The sequence below is a fragment of the Elephas maximus genome, chromosome 3, assembly GCF_024166365.1.
Source record: "Elephas maximus indicus isolate mEleMax1 chromosome 3, mEleMax1 primary haplotype, whole genome shotgun sequence".
Taxonomy (NCBI): Eukaryota; Metazoa; Chordata; class Mammalia; order Proboscidea; family Elephantidae; genus Elephas; species Elephas maximus.
This window is the reverse complement of record NC_064821.1, coordinates 49,510,622-49,531,707: the sequence shown is the minus strand read 5'-3', so window position 1 is coordinate 49,531,707 and position 21,086 is coordinate 49,510,622. Positions and strand designations below refer to the sequence as shown.

The 21,086-nt window shown below is 42.7% G+C and overlaps 2 protein-coding genes across 3 annotated transcripts in view; both read right to left on the bottom strand.

The window, feature by feature from the left end:
* The window catches only part of RBP7 (retinol binding protein 7), a 251,455-nt gene extending 242,452 nt beyond the window's left edge, over positions 1-9,003 (bottom strand). Inside the window, 2 exon segments of the mRNA XM_049875504.1 lie at positions 4,919-5,086; positions 8,994-9,003. Of these exon segments, the coding sequence (XP_049731461.1) occupies positions 4,919-5,086; positions 8,994-9,003 (178 nt within the window).
* Positions 9,004-12,122: 3,119 nt separating this feature from the next.
* The window catches only part of NMNAT1 (nicotinamide nucleotide adenylyltransferase 1), a 43,953-nt gene continuing 34,989 nt past the window's right edge, over positions 12,123-21,086 (bottom strand). For both annotated transcript variants that reach the window (XM_049877877.1, XM_049877879.1), the window contains exons 3-5: positions 20,547-20,730; positions 17,129-17,271; positions 12,123-16,655 (exon numbers count right to left, since the gene is read on the bottom strand). In XM_049877877.1, coding sequence (XP_049733834.1) covers positions 16,255-16,655; positions 17,129-17,271; positions 20,547-20,730 — 728 coding nt within the window. In that variant the 3' untranslated portion in view covers positions 12,123-16,254. The remainder of the gene's footprint in view (positions 16,656-17,128; positions 17,272-20,546; positions 20,731-21,086) is intronic.

Genomic DNA, 21,086 nt, shown 5'->3' with positions numbered 1-21,086 from the left:
GGCAGTAGCTTTCCAAGATGGCTCCTGTCCCGGAGGCCTCTAGGATTTGTAGCAGGACTTGTTATGGGGTGTCATGCCTATGCAGTCTCCCGCTCTCCAGGTTCAATTCCCTGGCTGGGGCTGTAGCCCCTCACTGCCCCTGGTGGAAGGTCACACAACGGTCACAGGTGGATGGTCTGCGCAGGTCCCTGGCCCTGGTTTTCTCCAGCTGCTTCTGAAAGAAAACTTTAAAGAAGTTTGCAGCTATCTTTAGATACCCTGCCCCATTGTTCTGGGGAATGGCTTTGTTTCTGTGCCCTGGCCCATTTCTTGTTACTTTGTTTGCAGATTTGGGGACCCCTCTGTTCCTTGTTTTACTAAGTCTCTAGGTTCTACACTCAACCCCCTATTACTTCCCTTATAGTAGTCTATTTCTCTTTCACTTGCTTCTCCCCTAACCACACCAGTCTCTTCACTATTTCTCAAACAGGCACCCTCTGATCTCAGGGCCTTTGCTCCCTGTCTTATATGGGGCAGTTCTACTCTGTCCTATAGGGTTACTATGAGTCAAAATCGACTCAGTGGCAATGGGTACACTTGGCAGACGCAGGACTCCAAAATTTTTCCCCTTAATCTCGGGAAACTCCCAAAGTCCCGGTTTAGCTTCACAAACATCATGAAAATAAAAGCCATCCTAAGTCTGGGTGCACTTCTTTGGATTCTCATTCTTTCCCAGACCTTGTTAATTCTTTATTATTTTGTAAGCTCTCTGATGTCCCCTAAGAAGTTCTTTTTAAAACGTATTTAGTCTAGTTTTATTTAGCTGTCTTCAACAGAAGGGTTATATAAATGAATTAGTTTGTCACTAGCACAAGCAAGGTCCTTATGAAAGGTCTGAACATTTCTGCTTAAGTTGGCGTTAGAATATTTTAAGTAGGAACAAAATATTTTACAGTATTTTCAATTTTGCCAGTTGTCCCACTGAGGACTTGATATATCAAAGAGCAAGGCTTCTTAAACTTTAATTTGCATTGGAATCACCTGAGGACCTGGCTAAAATGCAGAATACCTTTCAACAGATCTGCGGGGGAGGGGTGGGCAGGAGAGTCTGCATTTCTAAAATGCTCCTGCTTGATGTTGATGCTGTGGGTCCTTGTGTAACAAGACCCCAGACTCCTCTGGTCCCAAGCCCTTTACTTTTTACTTGGGGAAAATGGATTGTCCCTGGAGTCTATGTTCATTACACCTGGAAGGCAGGAGAGGGTGTTTCCCACACAGCAATGTGTGTCAATTATTTAATTCCAGCTTGTTGGGAACTGGCAGTAGGTTTAAAAAAAAAAAAAAAAGGTTTTAAGGCTTATTTCAACGATTGTATAAAATGCTAGGAGATCCCTTGGTTTGTAATTTGAGCACTCTTTTTTTTTTTTTTTAAATACCAGATCTGGTCCAATCACCTCATTTAACAATGAGGGACACTGGAGGAACTCAGAAGTGACTTCGATTATACTAGCAACAATCAGATCGCTAGCTAATCACCCAGGTTACCAGCTTAGTGCTCTGTTATAGTCTCTCTATTCCAGAAATCCTTAGCACATCTATATTTCTTTTGGAAAACAGACTGTAAATAAGAATAAATGAGTTATCTGGATGCAGTATCTTTCTGGAATTTGAGCCAAAAGTAAGAATGGCAATTGCAAGGCAAGATGTTGATTCAATACTATGTGGTTAAATCCTTTGTGAAATGAGTTGAATAATAAATATAAATAACGTAAATGAATAGTTTCTGTTAGCCTCCAGGATCTAATACAATGATAGATAATACATGGCAACAATGGATAAGCCTTTACTGAAATCATGAAAACAGTATCAAACACAAGGCACAACCATTGGTCTCTATTTGCCTGGAGCAACAGAGGAAGAAAGAGAGTCAGGAATAGCCAAAAAACCCACTGCCCTAGAGTCAGTTCCAACTCATAGCAACCCCATAGGGTTTCCAAGGCTGTAAATCTCAATGAAAACGGACTGCCGCCTCTTTCTCTCCAGGAGACGCTGGTGGTTTTGAAACAGCCATCCTTTCAGTTAGCAGCCGGATCACTTTAACCTTTGTGCCACCAGAGCTCCATAGAGTCAGGAATAGGAGGAGGAAATGGAATGTGTGGCTAATTGCCTCCAGGAACAACTGCCCTCCTCTGCTATGAGACCAGAAGAAATGGATGGTGCCCGGCTACCATTACTGAACATTTTGACCAAAGATTATATAGAAGAATCCCAGTCAAGGGGGGGAAATACAGAACATAATTTAAAATTCTCATGGACTCCAGACTTTGTGAAGTCATTAAAAGCTATGGAAATTGCTAAAAAGGAACCCCTGAAACTATTGCCCTGAGATAATCTTTAAACCATAAACCAAAAATATCCCTGAAGTCTTCTTAAAATCAAACAATGGTTTACCTTAACTAGTAAAGAATGTTTGCTTTGAGCATTGTGCTTTTTCAAGAACTATCTATATAGGATCAAATTGGCAACAGCAACTCGAAAAATTAGATAGGAAACTCAGGACTGTGAGTTTATATTAATGAAGGAGGAACAACTCAGAAAAGGAGGGCGAGAAAAAAGTATCGAACAAGGCATCATAGCAGAGCATACAAACAAGCAAGACAGTGTTGAGGAGAGAGGAAGGATTCCACTAATACTTATATGAAAAACGCTAGTTACAACACTCAGAAGTCTGCTTTTTCCATGTTAGGCCAGCCATCCAATGACAGACTCAGCACAAGATGTATTCCCACGCTTGAAATGTTGGCTCCGATTCCATTCCCTTTTAACTAGCCCTTCTCCAAAAGGTTTTCATCAAAAGCCATGGAAACTGCTAAAAAGGAACACACAAGGCAGAGTTCAAAGCCACCATCTGATATCTAATCTACCCTCTCTATGAATCCCTGGGGGGTGCAAAGAGTTAATGCACTTGGCTGCTAACCAAAAGTTTAGAGGTTGAGTCCACTCGGAGGTGACTTGGAAGAAAGGCCTGGCAATCTACTTCTGGAAAAAATCAGCCATTGAAAACCTTATGGTAAATTGTTGAGATGGCACTATGTTTTCTTATGTATATTTTCACTGCAATAAAATACAAAAAAGAAAGAAAGAAAACCCTATGGAGCACAGTTCTACTTGACACATGTGGGGTTGGCCTGGTTACTGGTAACCCTCTGTACAAGTAGCCAGATACTAGCAACAGAATACAGGGAAGAAAGCTATAAGGCCACATGTCACCACTGATTTGGGGATGGAGATAAATGTAAAATATCAGGACGTTTGCCTTTAGGAAAATAAGTTTTAGTTACCTCTTTTAAAAAAAAAATTTTTTTTTTTTTTAGAGAAGAAATGAGGTGTGTCAGTCAGTCAGGTTAGCTTGAGAAGCTTGAGGCTTTGCTGCTTAGTGGGTTTGTGTGAGAATGGGCTCAGAGATCTTAAAAAACGAATATTGGATCTCCTCCTCCCCCTTCAATTTAAGATGGGGAAACCGAGGCCCAGGACCAGATAATGAGGTCAGGGAGAGCGAGAGCAGTCCCCAGGCCTCCATACTCCCGGTCTGACTTGTCACACGGCAGTTGTGGGTCATTTGTCAAAAATGCTGTGGAACAGTGTCATATAGGGGAAAGTGTCTGGCACAACAGTGGGGTGCTGAAATCCACCGAATCTGAAGAAGGAGAGTAAGGGTGGGACAAACTGGGAATCAGTACACAAGAGAGCTGTTCTGCCACTGCAGCAAGAGACCAATTCAATGATTCCTTTATAAAGCATGAAACCGTGGTGGCGTAGTGGTTAGGTGCTAGGCTGCTAACCAAAAGGTTGCCAGTTCAAATCCACCAGGTGCTCCTTGGAAACTCTGTGGGGGCAGGTCCACTCTGTCCTATAGGGTTGATAAGAGTTGAAAAAGACTTGATGGCAATGAGTTTGGTGTTTTTGTTTTTTGTACAGCGGGAACATGGATCAGACCCCCGCCTCAGCTCCAACATGCACACACACACACACACACACACACACACACACACACTTAGTTCCCTTCCCTACTCTAGGGTGAGGGGGTGAGGGTCTGCAATATGCCAACATCTCAGGCACCAACCGGCCCGCGCATCTCAGGCACCAACCGGCCAGCCTCTGGCGGGCAATGCAACCGGGGCAGCTGGAGACGGGCCTCCAGAGGTCTGGGTTTATTTCCCTCGACAGCAAAAAATCAAACCAAACCCGTTGCAGTAGAGTCAATTCTGACTCATAGTGACCCTATAGGACAGAGTAGAACTTGTCCCCATAGAGTTTCCAAGGAGCGCCTGGTGGATTCGAACTGCTGACATTTTGGTTAGCAGCCGTAGCACTTAACCTCCAAGCCACTAGGGTTTCCCTTGACAGAAAGGGAAGACAGAAAACCTCTAACGATTTAAAACGGCGGCTCTCTAGCGGGCTCCAGCCTCACCCAGAGGGCCCGTTCTTGGCCCTGCACCCAAAGCTCCGGACTCCAGAGGCCAGGTGGGGCCCGGGATCTGCATTTCTGAGGGGCTCCCAGGTGATGCGGCCGCTGCCAACCCGGGACCTCACTAAGCGTCCCTGGACTGAGAAAATTCAGAGCCGATTCTCAGAGCCGCGAGCTGCGGGAGGCTGTGGGTGTAGGTCGCCGGGTGGGGGGGCGCTTAGTGCCTGGGAGCCCCCCACCCACGGCCGGACCCTCCTCCCCCTCCCCCAGTCTCTCCACAAAGCTGTCGCGTCTCCGGCACCTCCGCCTCCTTCAGAGACCGCGGGGACACTCGAGAGCTTTGGCCTAGTGGCGGGTAGAGACTGATGGGCCCAGGAAGGATGCGCGGACAGACCACGGACAGGCCGACGGACGACCTCCCCAGCCCCGGCCTCCAGGAGGGCTACCAGAGCCCGCAGCCCCTCGCGGTACCTACTTGGCCCGGGCTCTCCTGCCGACCTAGGGCCAGCATGTAGCCCTCGAAGTTGTCGTTGCTGAGCAGGTTCCAGGTGCCTCTGAAGTCGGCGGGCCTGGTGGGTCTGGAGGCGACGCGGGCCGGTGACAGCGGGGACTGGGTCCCTATATGTGGCCCGGGGCGGGCTGGGGGGCGGGACCGTGAGCGGGGCCAGAAGGCCCGAGAGGAGTGGGAGGTACTGCCAAGGAACACCCCTTCCTCCTGATGAAGACTTTATCAGTAATAAAGGTGCCGTTTTGGTTCTCTATTTGTTGCGCTTTTTTTTTTTTTTGTCTTATTTTGTAGTTGATTTAGAACTTGGACAGGGAAGTACTTGGGATCTCTTAAAAAACCTCCAAGAGTCCTCTCCTCTGAACAGCCTTCTAATGTACACTTACTCTGCATCACATCTCTGCTAGCTTTCTTCATAATTATCAGAAACCCTAATTTTTTTTAAACCTGTTTGTTGATGTCTTTCTCATTAGAATGTAAGCTTGAAGCACAGGGACCATGTTCATATCATTCACCATTACAGTATCCCAAGGATCTAGAACACTGCCTGGCAAGGGGTAGGTGCTCCATAAATGTTTGTGGGATGACTGAATGAATGAATATGACCTTTTCCAAAGGAGAAATGCCATTTTACTGAGTGTCATCACCTTGTCCAGAATGAGGTTGTTGGTTCTTGTAACCACAAACATTGATTTTTTCAGTGGAATTTGACAGGCTAATATAAAATTCTGGAATTAGAACATTCCTTGTCATTGAAGGGACATATAACTACGAACTCTGACCAGATTTCTGGAGCATGAGAGCTGTTTACATTCCAAGCGGCTAAGGGAACAGGACAGGGAGAAATCCCATTTACTTCCTATCCCTAAAATCTTATTGTTCTAAAACTTGGCCTGAAAATAAAGTTCACAGAAATAACTGATAACCTTTTTAAGATTTGTGTTTGTCAGCATGGCTTTTGGCCAGCTTGGGCAAGGGCCATCTAGTCTGGATGGGATTGAATAGCAGTTGAAGTGGACATAGATTGGATTTGCCCAGAGTGAGCAGTCATTTTCTCCTCTGCAATCATTAAATCTTTCTTCTAGACAAGGACTGTCATGGATTGAATTATGTCCCCCCAAAATTGTGTGTATCAATTTCGTTAGGCCGTGATTCCCAGTATTCTGTGGTTGTCCTCCATTCTGTGATCATAATTTTATGTTAAGAGGATTAGGGTGGGATTGTTACACCACCCTTACTCAGATCACCTTCCTGATCCAATGTAGAGGGAGTTTCTCTGGGATGTGGCCTGCACCACCTTTTATCTCTCAAGAGGAAAGGGAAGCAAGCAGAGAGTGGGGGACCTCATACCACCAAGAAAGCAGCACCGGGAGTAGAGCGTGTCCTTTGGACCCGGGGTCCCTGCAGCTGAGAAGCTCCTCGACCAGGGGAAGATTGAGGACAAGGACCTTCCTTCAGAGCTGACAGAGAAAGAAAGCCTTCCCCTGGAGCCAACGCCCTGAATTTGGACTTTTAGCCTACTTTACTGTGAGGAAATGAACTTCTCTTTGTTAAAGGCATCCACTTGAGGTATTTCTGTTATAGCAGCTCTAGATAACTAAGACAAGGACCAAAAGTTTTCTCCGGAAAGGAAGGAGGGGAGAAAGTTATTTGGCCAAATTTGAGCCCTTCTTCCCTTCTGTTTGATACTGACAAAGTAAACCATAAAATTATAGCCAATATGAGTTCCTAAGCTTGTGTATAAGCACAAACCCTCCTGATAGTGGTGGATGGGAACTGATATCCCTCATCATACTGGGAGGGGTACTTCCTCCAATACAAATTTGTTTGTTCTACTGGCATATACATGGCATAGTCAATATTCTTTGCCAACATCATAATTCAAGCATTTCAATTCTTCTTTGGTCTTACTTTTTTATTGTCCAGCTTTCCCATGTATATGAGGCAATTGAAAAGACCATGGCTTGGGTCAGACGCAGCTTAGTCATCAAAGTGACATTCACCCTGAATCTTGCCCTATGTCTGTACTTCTGAGTGTAAGAGCCAAGAAGTGTCCTTATTGTTTAAAGTACTTTGAGTTGGTTTTTTTCTACTTGCACTGGAAAATATCCTGAAATAGATAGTAAATAAAAACCAAGGTACCCGTCTCCTTAAACAACTTACCTGCCTTTTCTAACTTATTTGAGGGCAAAAGACATGCTACTTATGGTTTAGTTCTGAGCATGGCAGATGCTTAACAAATATTAAATAAAATGCCACTATTTCACGAGTAGGAGCCCTGGTGACATAGTGACTAAGCACTTGGCTGCTAACCGAAAGGTTGGCAGTTTGAATCTACCAGCTGCTCCTTAAGAGAAAGGTGGCAGTCTGCTTCCGTAAAGATTTACAGCCTTGGAAACCCTATGCGGGTAGTCCTACTCAGCCCTATAGGGTCACTATGAGTTGCAACTGACTCAATGGCAATGGATTTTGGTATTTCATGTGTACTATTCTTTCAACGAGAATAGAGAATGTTGAAGAATAGCATGGCTAGAAGCTCAGGTCTTCTGCTTTGGTGATATTGATGCTTTTAGCTACAGTATTTTAAAGTCTATTAATGAAGAGAAGCTTCCTTAAAGAAGGCAAGTTAGGGCTGTGCCTCTGTTGGAGCTGGGGACAAACACAAAGACCACTGGGCCCCACCTTGCTCTTCAGTTATTGCATTGCAGAGGAAAAGATGCCAAATAGCCCATCAAAATCTGAGGATCTTACTCATTCTCAATGACTTTCAAAGAAGTTGTTTGCTACAGACCTTTAAGCAGGCTTAATAGGGCCAAATGATATTTTTAAAACACCCCTTTTCTTCCTCTTCTATCCTCTGCTTATCAGATTCTCTAGCTAGTCACTGGCACATTGTTTCAATGTATAAGTTAGAGTCAAGCATTCCTCACACTGAAGTATTTATGGGTAAAATTACACATCTGGGTTTTACTTGAAGACTCCAGCAAAACAAAACAAAGAGGGTGTAGATGAAGCAAGATTGGCAAGATCTTATGATAGAAGTTGGGTAATGGGTCTCCATAGGGGTTCATTATACTATTATCACTAATTTTGTGTGTTTGGTATTTTCTATAATAAAATGTTTATAAAATATAATTTTTTTCACATTATTCATTGGTTTGGGAAAACTTATTGGGCAGCTTAACATGCTTTGGGAAGCATAGTCCACCATACTCGTTTGGGTTTGGTAACCCAAACCAAACCAACCCTGTTGCTATTGAGTCAATTCCAACTCATAGTGACCCTATAGCTTGGTAAGGCAATTGAAATGGTTCTAAAAGTGAGGTAGCAATTTTCATTAAATGACAGCAAAAGGAGGAGGGTCTTCCCTGAGAAGGGGTCAAGAAAGAGAATGGGAATTCCCCACCATACAACAGGTTAAAAATCTTATCTGGACCTTTCCAAGCTTTCTCCTTACAAGCCCCTACATCCCACCTCACGTGTGCTGCCTCAGTCCGGCTGGTTTCCTTGGTGGAGCCCACAGATAACATGCCTGTTCTCCATACCTCCCCTGAGGTTGTTCCTCCCATCTAAAGTTACCAGATTTAGCAAAAAAAAACAAAACAAAAATTCCTCGTTAAATTTGCATTTCAGGTAAGCAAATAATTTTTTAGTAAAAAGAGCCCCACCTGGAATGCCTTCTTTTCTGGCTTCCTATCCTTTGGGCTCACTCTTTAGGAAGCCTTCCCAAGTAGCTCTGGAAAAGTCCATTACTGATGCTCATAGTCCAGCATTTTTTCTCCCTACCTAGCCTGTGGGCACTTTGAGGGCAGAGGCTCTGTGTGGTATTTCTGTGCTTCCTTTGGCACTCAGCATGACAATAGTTAATGTTCAAGAAATACTCCTTGGTTATGCAGGGAGTGTAGTGGCAGGTGGCAGCTCGGAGTGGTGAGATGCCAGGTTGAGTGCTGACTCTCCATCACTGATAACACCTAAGAACTGAAAGGGACCTCAGACATCATCTCCTTATTTTACAGAGAGGGATTCTGAGCAGTGGCTCACCCACAGCCATGCGGTCAGTTGGCTGACATACGTGGTGCTAGAAACCCGTCTCCAAGGCAGAAGCTTCTCCTGCTCTGTCTCACAGGCAATATCTCCACAGGGCTGCATTATAATATTAGCATGGTCCAGTTGGGCATTTTTCTTTCTCCTTTTGCTGGTTAAGAGTAAGTTATAGAAATTTAAACCACAATGAGAAACCACTTCACCCCCAAGGTGGCTATTATCAGAAAAACAGAAAATAGCAAGTGTTGATGAGGATGTGAAGAAATCAGAACCCTCATTGATTGCTGGTGCGACTGTAAAATGGTGCAGCCTTTGGGGAAGTTTGGGCAAGCCCTAAAAAAGTTAAACATAGAATTAGCCTATAATCCAGCAATGCTACTCCTAGGTATATTCCCGAAAGACTGTAAAGTAGGGACTCAGAAGGATACTTGTAGACCAGTGTTCATTACAGCAATATTCACAATAGCCAAAAGATGGAAACATCCCGAATGTCTATCAACAGATGAATAAAATGTGGTCTATCTGCACAATGGAGTATTACTTGGCCATAAAGAGAAATGAAGTTCTGATACATGCCATAACATGGATGAACTTTGAAAACATTATGCTGAGTGAAATAAGTCAGACGCTAAAGTACAAATACTGTATGAGCCTGTACTTAAAAACCTGTTGTGGTTGTTGTTACGTAGCATCAAGTTCCGACTCATAGCGACTGAATGAAACAACAGAACGAACCACTGCCTGGTTCTGTGCCATCCTCACAATTATTTGAGCCCACTGTTGCAGCCGCTGTGTCAGTCCATTTTGTTGCAGGTCGTCCCCTTTTTTGCTGACCCTTTACTTTACTCGTGTACCAAAGTACCTGAGATGAAGTCTCACCATCCTCACTTCTAAGGGGCATATTGGTTATAATTCTTCCTAGACAGATTTGTTCATTCTTCTGGCAGTCCATAGTATATGCAGTGTTCTTCACCAACACCATAATTCAAATACATCAATTCTTTGGTCTTCCTGATTCATTGCCCAGATTTCACAGGCATATGAGGCAACTGAAAATACCATGGATTGGGTCAGGCACATCTTAAGTCTTTATAGCAATGTCTTTGCTTTTTAACACTTTAAAGAGGTCTTTTGCAGCAGATTTGCCTAATGCAATACGTTGTTTGATTTCTTAACTGCTGCTTCCATGGGCGTTGATTGTGGATCCAAGTAAATTGAAATCCTTGACAATTTCAAGCTTTTCTCTGTTTATCATGATGTTGCTTATTGGTCCAGTTGTAAGGATTTTTGTTTTATATTGATGTGTAATAAATACTGAAGGCTGTAGTCTTTGATCTTCATCAGTAAGTGCTTCAAGCCCTCTTCACTTTCAACAAGCAAGGTTGTGTCATCTGTGTATCACAGGTTGTTAATGAGTCTTCCTCCAATCCTAATGTCACTTTCTTCATATAGTCCAGTTTCTCAGATTATTTGCTCAGCATACAGACTGAGCAAGTATGGTGAAATGATACAACCCTGATGTACACTTTTTCTGATTTTAAACCATGCAATATTCCCTTATTCTGTTTGAATGACTGCCTCTTGGTTTAAGTACAGGTTCCACATGAGTACAATTAAGTGTTCCGGAGTTCCTGTTTTTCCCAATGTTATCCATAATTTGTAATGATCCACAAAGTCAAATGCCTTTGTACAGTCAATAAAACACAGGTAAACATCTTTCTGGTATTCTCTGCTTTCAGCCAAGGTCCATCTGACATCAGCAACGATATTCTTCATTCCATGTCCTCTTCTGAATCTGGCCTGAATTTCTGGCAATTCCCTGTCACTGTACTGCTGCAACCGTTTTTTTAATTATCTTCAGCAAAATTTCACCTGCGTGTGGTATTAATGATATTGTTCTATAATTTTGCATTCAGTTGGATCATCTTTCTTTGGAATGGGCACAAATATGGATCTCTTCCAGTTGATTGGCCAGGTAGCTCTCTTCCAAATTTCTTGGCATAGACGAGTGAGCACTTCCAGCATTGCATCCATTTGCTGAAACATTCAATTTGTATTCTGTCAATTCTTGGGACCTTGTTTTTTGCCGATGCCGTCAGTGCAGTTTGGACTTTTTCCTTCAGTACCATCGGTTCTTGATCATATGGTACCTCCTGAAATGGTTGAACATCAATAAATTCTTTTTGGTAGAGTGCCTCTGTGTATGCCGTCCATCTTTTTTTCATGCTTCCTGTGTCATTCCATATTTTACTTACAGAATCCTCCAGTATTACTACTCAAGTCTTGAATTTTTTATTCAGTTCTTTCAGCTAGAGAAATGCCAAGCATATTCTTCCCTTTTGGTTTTCTAACTCCATTTCACTATAATACTTGTCTTCTCGACCTGCCCTTTGAAAAGTTCTGGTCAGGAAAAAGAGGAAGACTCTCAATGAGATGGACTGACACAGTGGCTGCAACAATGGGCTTGAACACAGCAACAATCGTGAGGATGGCACAGGACTGGGCAGTGTTTCATTCTGTTGTACTCACGGTTGCTGTGAGTCAGAACCGAGTCAGCGGCACCTAACAACAGCAACTCTACTAAACATGATGTCTTTCTCCAGGGACTGGTCCCTCCTGATAACATGTCCAAAGTACGTGAGACAAAGTCTCGCCAGCCTCGCTTCAAAGGAGCATTCAGGCTGTACTTATTCCAAAACAGATTTGTTGAAATATCTCGAGTAGGCAATGTATAGAGAGCAAAGTTTATTGGTTGTTACCAGGGGTGGGTAGGATGGAGAAAGGGAGAGTTATTGTTTAAGAAGCACTGAGTTTCTATTAAGTGTGATGAAAAAATTTGAGAATGGTTAGTGGTGATGGATACATAGCATGGTGAACATTATTAATGTCACTGAGTGGTACACGAAACGAACGTTGAAGTGATGTGTTGTTATGTACATTTTTTACCACAATAAAAAAAAAAAAAGAGTGAATTATGGCTTATATCACCTCCTCCCTCTGTCTCTGGTCATTTGTTGCCCTAGTTCCAAGGAATTGATAACATTGGGCGAATTCAACTTAGTCCTTCTGTGTGTGACTGAGAATACACCAGACATCACCATCAGACTATCATAATAGTGTTGAAAGCTTTATTTATTTATACTGGTTTTTATAAAAGAAAATTCTTTGAGCATTATTATAAGGGTGGATGAAAATTTTAAGATTTGGCAAAAACATCATTCTTTGAAAAATCTTATTTTATTTACGGAGTAGAGAGGTTAAGAGCACAGGCTCTGACGACAAACTGGTTGGATCCAAGTCCCAGTCGTGTGTTTACACCAGTCACCTAATCACGCTCAGTTTTCTTGTCACCTAAGATACTCAAGGATGTGTGCCCAGCACTTGTAAGTGTGCATGTAATAAATGCTGGGCAGTTTATTAAGTTCAAACAGTACCACTACAGATTTCAGAGAAGGACACTGTTTATTTATCTTTACAGTTGAGTAGATGTTGCTGTGAATGTTTTTGGTCAAGAGACCTTCGGGAAGAATTATGAGAATAATTCACAGGAATGGACTTCCTGTGGCACCCAGGAATAAATGTTAAAGAACCCTATTTCATAATGGTTTCTGAGCTCCCAGAGAGCTGAATTAGGGAGGCAGGGCAAGGAAGGTGGCAGATTAGCAACCCTCCTACCGCTGCACATGCTGACCTTGGGGAGATGCTTCCTTCCACCTGTTGTTGTTGTTGGGTGCTGTCTGACAAAGTAGAACTGCCCCAAGGGTTTTCTTGGTTGCAATCTTTATGGAAGCAGATTGCCAGGTCTTTCTCCTGTGGAGCCAGAGTGAGTTCAAACTGCCAACATTTTGGTTAGCAGCTGAGTGCTTAACCATTGTGCCACTAGTGCTCCTTCCCATCACCTATACCCACTGCCGTCGAGTCGATTCCGACTCGTAGCGACCCTATCACCTATAGTACTTGTTAAGTCTGCACTTTATTCTCCAGGTTAGCTGGAGGCAGGAAGCTTGAATGATTCCACTCTGCCCACCCACTTCCACTTGAAATTTCTGTCTCCTTTGACATTATTGGTATACACAAACATTTTTGCTTGCACATGTTTTGACCTGCCTACTTGCCTGGACAAGGAGACCTGGTGGTGCAATGGTTAAGTGCTCAGCTGCTAACTGAAAGTGCTGGTGGGTTGGAACCCACCAGTGGTTCTGAAAGAGAAAAGACCTGGTGATCTGCTCCAGTAAAGATTATAGCCTCTATGGGGGCAGTTCTACTCTGTCATATAGGTCCCTATGAGTTGGAATTGACTCAACAGCACATAATATGCCTAGATGTTTTAGCTTAGGTAAGTTTAAATTTTTACGTGTCCTGTACATTTTGTTCTCTGTATGACCTGATAGTCAAAACACATGAAAAAATATTTTGCTTTGCCTTTCTCTCTGCCTTCTGTTTTCCATATAACTTTTCAGCTTGCTTTTGTTTGAGGACCACTTCATGGTCCCACTGGGACCAGGCTGCCTGATTGATGAATCTTTCTGAACCAAATAAACACTTTAATTTTAGCTTCGTCAGAATTTTCTTTTAACAAACCTAAATCATCCCTTTGGCTCAATGTCTCTATCTTGATCACCAAGGAGAACTCACTCTAATTAAAATGTTTGTTGTTTATATTTGTCCACTAAACAGGTAAACAACAACAGAAGAGCTCTCCGGGAGTTCTATACTCACCTGAAAATGACCTGCCGGTAAAGGACTTCAACGGCAGGGTCGTTTACTGCATTCAAATTACACAAACAACATAAGGGGTGAAGGAGTACAACACAGAGAAAACACCAGCCCCACACATTTCCCAAACTCTACACTCACATTATTAAAATAAACTATAAAAAGGATGTGGTAGGCAACAAACAATGGCATAATTTCTTCTTCCTCAAAGGAATTCACAGTAGTCATGAATATTTACGCCCCTGTGAGGTCGTTATAATTTCCATTATCCAAAAAAGGATGTTCTGCCCTTGAAAACACCCAAAACCATACTACTATGTTGTGGCATTAGCAGCGTCCTCAGTACTGGGTCAAATAGCCAAAGAGCTTGTTCTATGCACAAAGTTGATGGTCCATTAGTAGTACGACAATAGGATATTTTGCCATTACCAGGCTTTCTGGAAGGGTTCCCACATGCTTTACCCAGTGGGTCCTCACATTAACACACTCACAGCTAAGCAAGGTATGGGCACTACTAGGTAGGAAGGCACTATAGCTTTTGGCACAAAAGTAGTTTCCAGAATTAGAATCTTTCTGCAATTCACACATCAGATAAACTAGGTGTACTTTTTCCAGCAGAAATCAGACTTAAACGTTGATCTCTTTATCTGCTTCTGTACTGTTATTTTTTTATTTTTTAGTGTTGCTCTAGCTCTTAAACTCCAAAAAGCTAAGTAGGGAAAAATGACCTTCATCTCTATGACCTGAGATACTAAATGTTCATTTACTCAGCAAATAGATATGGAGACCTACTAGGTACCCTGCTTTGCACCCCTTGCTCTTTGAGAAGTTGGCCTAGTGGCTTCAAAAAGAATAATTCTGGAGCCGTAGTGGTGGCACAACAGTTATGCATTCGGCTGCTAACCGAAAGGTTGGCAGTTCGAGTCCACCTAGCGGCTTCGTGAGAGAAAGACCTGGCAATATGCTTCCATAAAAGATTACAGCCAAGAAAATTCTATGGGGCAGTCCTACTCTGTCACATGCAGTCACTATGAGTCAACAACAACAGAATATACATATGCCAGCTTTATTTAACATTTTCCTTTTTTAAAACTATCGATTCAGATCTGACTATACAATTGCATAGTTATATTCTTTTCTTCTGCAGAATTATAAACCCTTCCTCTTGAGTGAACTACATATGAAATATAAATTGCCAAAAGGTAAATTCTTTTGTTGTTTTCATTAGGAATTTAACTCCAGTCCTGTTTCTATCATAAACTATTTTCAAGAAGCATAAAACTATTCCATGAAAAGCTGTTTTTGGTCTTCTTGCTTTACCAATAGGTAAAATTTTAATCAGTAGCAAACCAAAAGACAAGCTTGTGGTTTTAACATAAAGCTGTAACTTTAATTATTGAGAGTTCAACTTTGGGTAGGATTCACACAGAAGGTCAAGAGGAGAAAAAGTGTAAGAAAACAGACTCTTTTTCTGCTTAAATTCACAAATGGCAGATTCACAGTGGGCTGGACAGAGAAGGCAGGCCTCTTCGGAACCTCAGGAGAATTTCTCACTGAGATCATGGACAGTTTCGCCACAAGGCACTCATCAGCTCAAAATTCTGGGCTTCAGGGAGCACTGGGCTGATCCAGTGTGGCATTTCTCTGGTTCCTAGGGTCTCTGCTCATCTTTGGATTATGAAGCTATGAATAAAGGCTAAGAACAGCCATACTTAATATAAGCCTTGAACGAGACCCCTCATTCTCTCTGGTTCTTTTGGTTCCAGATAGTGTGACATCATCTCTGAGGCTGTTCCTGAAGATAAAGGGTGGGGGATGGCCAGGCCAGCACAGCACCCACAAAAAGGCTGTACTTAGGGTGTAGAGCATGTAGGCAGAGATTCTCCACCTCTGGTGGCCATCAGAACCACCCGTGTACCTGTCTAAACTCTCAGGTGTTTGGGCCCCATTCCCTACCTCCAAAGGTAGGACTCTAGGCAGGTGCATCTTGGCAAAGCTTAACCGGCCATTCTCATGTGTGCCAGAGTGTATTCACAGCCTTTACTCTGCATGGCTAGAGATGACTGATCAATGGTGCACTTTATAAGATGATCATTTCAAGAATTCTTTCCTTTGGTCACCCTGGGTGAAGACTGACCAGCAACAGACACCCATAAAATGTCAATTCCCTTCATAACTAAAGTTAGGATTTTTAATGGACTCTTGCTTTTCACATGTGCTAAAGCCAGGATGTCCTTTTTGACTTCCCATTTGTAGTTAGTTTGATTAAATATTCTCTGGCTTTAGCGCTGCTAATCTCTTGTTTTTAAGATAGATCAAGGGATTCATATGTTCTAAAAAAAAAATCATACTGAAAACATTCATCTTAACAACTTCCAACAAAAAGAAAAAAACAAACCTGATTTGAATTTTCTTTTGATTTTTACCAAACTTTTAAGCTTTAGTTTATGAAACAGGATCACAACTCCTTTCCTAAGTTACTAACATCCAGGTTTTCTCAAAGCCTCAAAGAGAAATGCAAACTATCAGACTGTTGGATTCCTCATGACTTAGCTTCTGCAGTGTTTCGCTCCAGAGGAGCCAGAATAACCCCAGCATTCCTGTCTTCACTCTCTGAGCTGTACAAATTATGCTTCTCAATGTATTCCTGGACTAGGTCTGGCACCAAGTAGCGGATGCTCTGGCCCCTTCGGAGGGCTCGCCGGATCTTTGTGGATGAGATGTCATTGGTGATCCACTCGTTCACCAGGTGAATGTTGCTCCGGTGTTTCCACAGCACATCTGATTCGTAGATGAATTTCCGAGCATCATTTCCAGCCCGGGTAATACAGATGAGCCCATAGCCTCCTACAATTTGGGCGATATCCTCGCTCTTCCACAAATTGGGAATGCCAAAAGACTCCAAAAAATCTGCCCCGCACAGCAACTTCACCTCTGGCATACCTGGGGAGAAGAATAGAGCATTGGTGTTTGCTTTCTAATAGCTCCCTGCCTGAAAAATGAATGCATGTGTCCATGTTTTTCTGGAAAGAGGGTCCACAGCTTTTATTAAAATCAGGTTCCCAAAAGAGATTGAGAACACTTCAAAACTTAAGAACCACCTCAGAACAAACAAGCTCAGAGCAACTTTTGCTCCCCTTCTCTCATAAAACGGACAAGGAGCATTTCTCAGGCATCCACATGTATCGAATATGAAATGAAAATACAAAGGGAGTTGACCCAGCCCTTTCTGTTGTTGTTGTTGGGTGCTGCAGAGTTAATTCTGATTCATGGGAACCCTATGTGATGAGCGTAACTGCTCCATAGGGTTTTCTTGGCTGTATCTTTACAGAGTCAGATTGCCATATCTTTCTCCTGTAGACCTGCCCTAGAATCTTATAAACTCTAGTCTGTAAATCCTGGTAAAACATACAAACCTTTCATTTTTGGTTGTGGGGGTTTCTTTTGACTAAAATCTTCTCTTTGTTCAGTCCATTTCCTCTTTCGTCCAGACCTTTCCAGACTAGGTGAGTCCTGCTGGTTACCAGAGTTACTAGCCTCCAGTTTCTCTTGATGGTGTCTATAAAACAACAAAAACAACAGACCATTCCTCTTTCTCACAGTGCTCTGCTAATATCCCTCTGGAGATGCCTAAGAACCTCTGACCCAATGTTAAAGGCAGAACAAGAGTCAAAATGTTTAACCACTGGTACCCCCAGAGGCCACCATCACCACACCTGTCAGCTTGTCGTACTGTGGTGGCTTGCAAGTTGCTGTGATACTGGAAACTATGCCATGGGTATTTCAAATACCAGCAGAGTCACCCATGGTGGACAGGTTTCAGCAGAGCTTCCAGACTAAGACAGACTAGGAAGAAAGACCTGCCAATCTACTTCCGAAAATTAGCCAGTGAAAACCCTACAGATCACAACAGAATACTGGCCGATATAGTGCTGGAAGATGAGCCCCCTAGGTTGGAAGCCACTCAAAATACATTGTGGTGGCAAAAAATGGACTTGAGCATATCAAAGATTATGAAGATGGTACAGGATCAGACAATGTTTGGTTCTATTGTATATGGGGTCATCATCAGTCAAAGCTGACACAATGACAACTAACAACAACAATCCCGAAACACCAGTCAGGATGTATGCTGGCTAGTATACTGTACTGCTAGGTACTGGCTCTCAGGGGTAGAAACCAAGGAAAATCCTGGGAGCACAACAAACGGCAGCTATTATTATCCTAACTTTCACAAAAGGAGGGACTGTGTCTGTGTCCTGATAGCAAGAATTAACATTAATTATTTATCATGTACCAAGCACTACACTATACCTTTTATACAGATTATCTGACTAAATCCTCTCAACATCCTGTGTTCATAAGAATTATTATCATTATTATCCCCATAACAGGATGGGAGAGGGAATGAAGGCACAGAGTTGCAACTGCAGTTCCCAGCACGGTCCCTGGAACACAGGAGGCATTCAATAGAAATGTGATTGAATAAATGTTTTAATTATGTTTGGTTATTATAAATTAACTATATTATTGCCATCATTATACCAGAATTGTTTATCATTCCCATTTAGAGAGCAAGGCACTGACTAATTTGCCAAGGTCATTTAGTTCATAAACAGCAGAGCCAGGATTTGAACGTAGGCAGTCTGGTTCCGTGGGAGAAAAATGTGGCATTCCGCTATGTGTAATCTTTATGATTACAGCCTTGGAAATCCTATGGGGCAGGTGTACTTGTCCTATAGGGTCACTATGGGTTGGAATCAACTCGATGGCAACAGGTAGTAGGGATCCAGAGCCCACACTTTCAATCCCTGAAGAGTGTGGCTTGGCCAGTAATGAGGAGAAGGGCAGTGTAAAGAACTACAATGCCAAGGATAAGGTCCCAGAGATGGGACCACAGGTGGGATTTGTGAATGTTTTTTTATTCTGGGCTGATGGCAGGAAACCCACCATTTTACAACTGCACAGTTACCCAAGTAACACAAGCTACACTTGTGGGATCCAACTCTGAGTCCTCTATGCCTCTAAATCCCTTTCCTTTTGAATGGCTGAGTTGAGTGTGCAATGGACAATAAGGTAACCATGGAGCCAGAGAGTTGGGTAAGGCTGGAACCCAGGAGCCTGGTCTCTGATAGGAGAATTTTAGGCCATCAGCCAGAGGAGACTGTCTTCTCCCTGCCAAGTCTGCAAAGTAAGTTCTCTTGATAAGATGCTCACTTAACTACTTACATGCTAGATACTGTCTACTGGCTCAGTGTCCAATCCTACACTAAACACATTTCCCAGGGGTCCTTGCAGGCAGGTTCTAGATGTGACTGAGGTTCTGTCAATGAGATTCATTCGGGAGAGATTTGGAAGGCAGAGGGTGACGGTGGCCTTCTTTCTGTGGCTGTGGAGCCTGACAAGCAATCCCTTACAATGTGAGTATGGAGGCTGGACTCCATAGTCCACTGCCCAGTCTGAGATGATGTAGCAGCAGCCTTGCTGGTTGGAGAAGCAGGAATTTCCCTGAACTCCAACTGCAGCTAAGGAGGTATGAGCTTGGAACGAAAAGCCAGAGGTAGCCCCCATTTCCACTCCTCCAGCACGTTTCACAGTTTTGTATCAGCACCTAAATCCCCTTCTGTTTAAAACACCCAGAATGGTTTCTATTTCCTACTCTGACCCTGGCTGATACAGTTAGTAACCAGAAGGCTCAGAACTTAAAGAACACCAGACTTACTGGTCTGACAGAGACTGGAAGAACCCCTGAGACTACGGCCCCCAGACACCCTTTTAACTCAGAACTGAAGCCACTTCAGAAGCTCACCCTTCAGCCAAAGATTAGACAGGTCTATAAAACAAAAAATAACACATACGAGGAACATGCGTCTTAGTTCAGTCATGTATCCAAGACCAAAAGGGCAATACCTGCCCAAAATCAATAACAAGAAGGCAGAAAAGGGCAGGAGAACTGGATGGATGGAATCAGGGTGTGCAAGGGGAGAGCATTGACAAATCACAAGGATTGTAACCAATGTCACAAAACAATTTGCATATAAATCACTGAATAAGAAACTAATTTGCTCTGTAAAGTTTCACCTAAAGCACAATTAAAAAAAAAAAAAAAAGAACTCTAGGGACAGATATAAGAAATGTCTTCTCAGAAAGCTCTTTTATTTTATATTCAAGCTAATATTAAGTAATAATCAGATGTTACTTGCTCTGGTTTCAGAACTTTAATTGTGAAACTGTTTACCTGCCTCTGTCTTTTATATCTAAGAAAATTGATGATGATAACATCCTATTACAAGTTTTCCTTTCTCATTTGGGGCACAGATGGACAGGTCAGGCAGGCTTCCTCTGTTCTCATACAGAGATATCACATAGTAGCAAACATCTCAAAACAAGGAAAATATAAAGGCTAAGGAACACCCCATGCTCTTTTTCCCTAAAAGAAAGGTGCTCTAGAGCCTCGTAATAACCTCACACAGGAATGGTGCAGCCTAAGCCTTTCCAATACTAGTGACAGTTTTACTGTATGTTCACAACTGTCTTTGGGTGGTGTAAGCTGTTAACGCGCTTGGCTGCTACCCCAAAGGTTGGCAATTTGAGTGCACCCAGAGGCACTTTGGAAGAAAGTCCTGGCAATCTACTTCTGGAAACTCAGCCACTAAAAACCCTATGGAGCACAGCTCTACTCTGACACATGTGGGGTCGTAATGAGTTGGAGTCAACTTGATGGCAACTGATTGTATGTTCACAGATGCAGGCAGCACTGACATATGGCAAAAAGCCAGAGAGCCTCCCAACCCATTTCCATAGAAGTGACAACGTTGACTTTACCATAATTACCTTAGCACTTTAGCAGTCTCTACCCACTCATCCTGAAGACTTTCCCATGTGTCAACTTCCACCCATTTTGAATTCTTGGTGGCGAGCTCTGCCATGATAACCCGGTGATGGGCGGGGATGAGTCCTTTCTTCTTATATGCATCACCAACAGGAGAAATGATGCCTTTGATAACTCTGTATTTTCCTGGGTAACGAATTAAATTTGACATAGGTATAACATTAGATTTCATGCATAGTAAACTTCATGATCAATACTGTTTTATAATCATAGATCCTCCTTTCCTAAGCTTTTAGTTCTCTAAAAGTAATTTCTATTATCAGTTAAAAAGAACCAGCAATAAATTATTTGTTTGCTTTTAATAAGCCTTGGTTCAAAGAGTATTAGAACCTATAAAATGATAGTGCTAATAGTTCAACCCTACCTGACACTCCTCTGCTAAGGTTGAAGTTTCCAAGTCTTCCTTTCTAAAATAGCATATTTCTGGTTCTATAAAGATCCCTGTTATTGTCCAGTGTGAATACTGTGTAAAAGATTGGTTT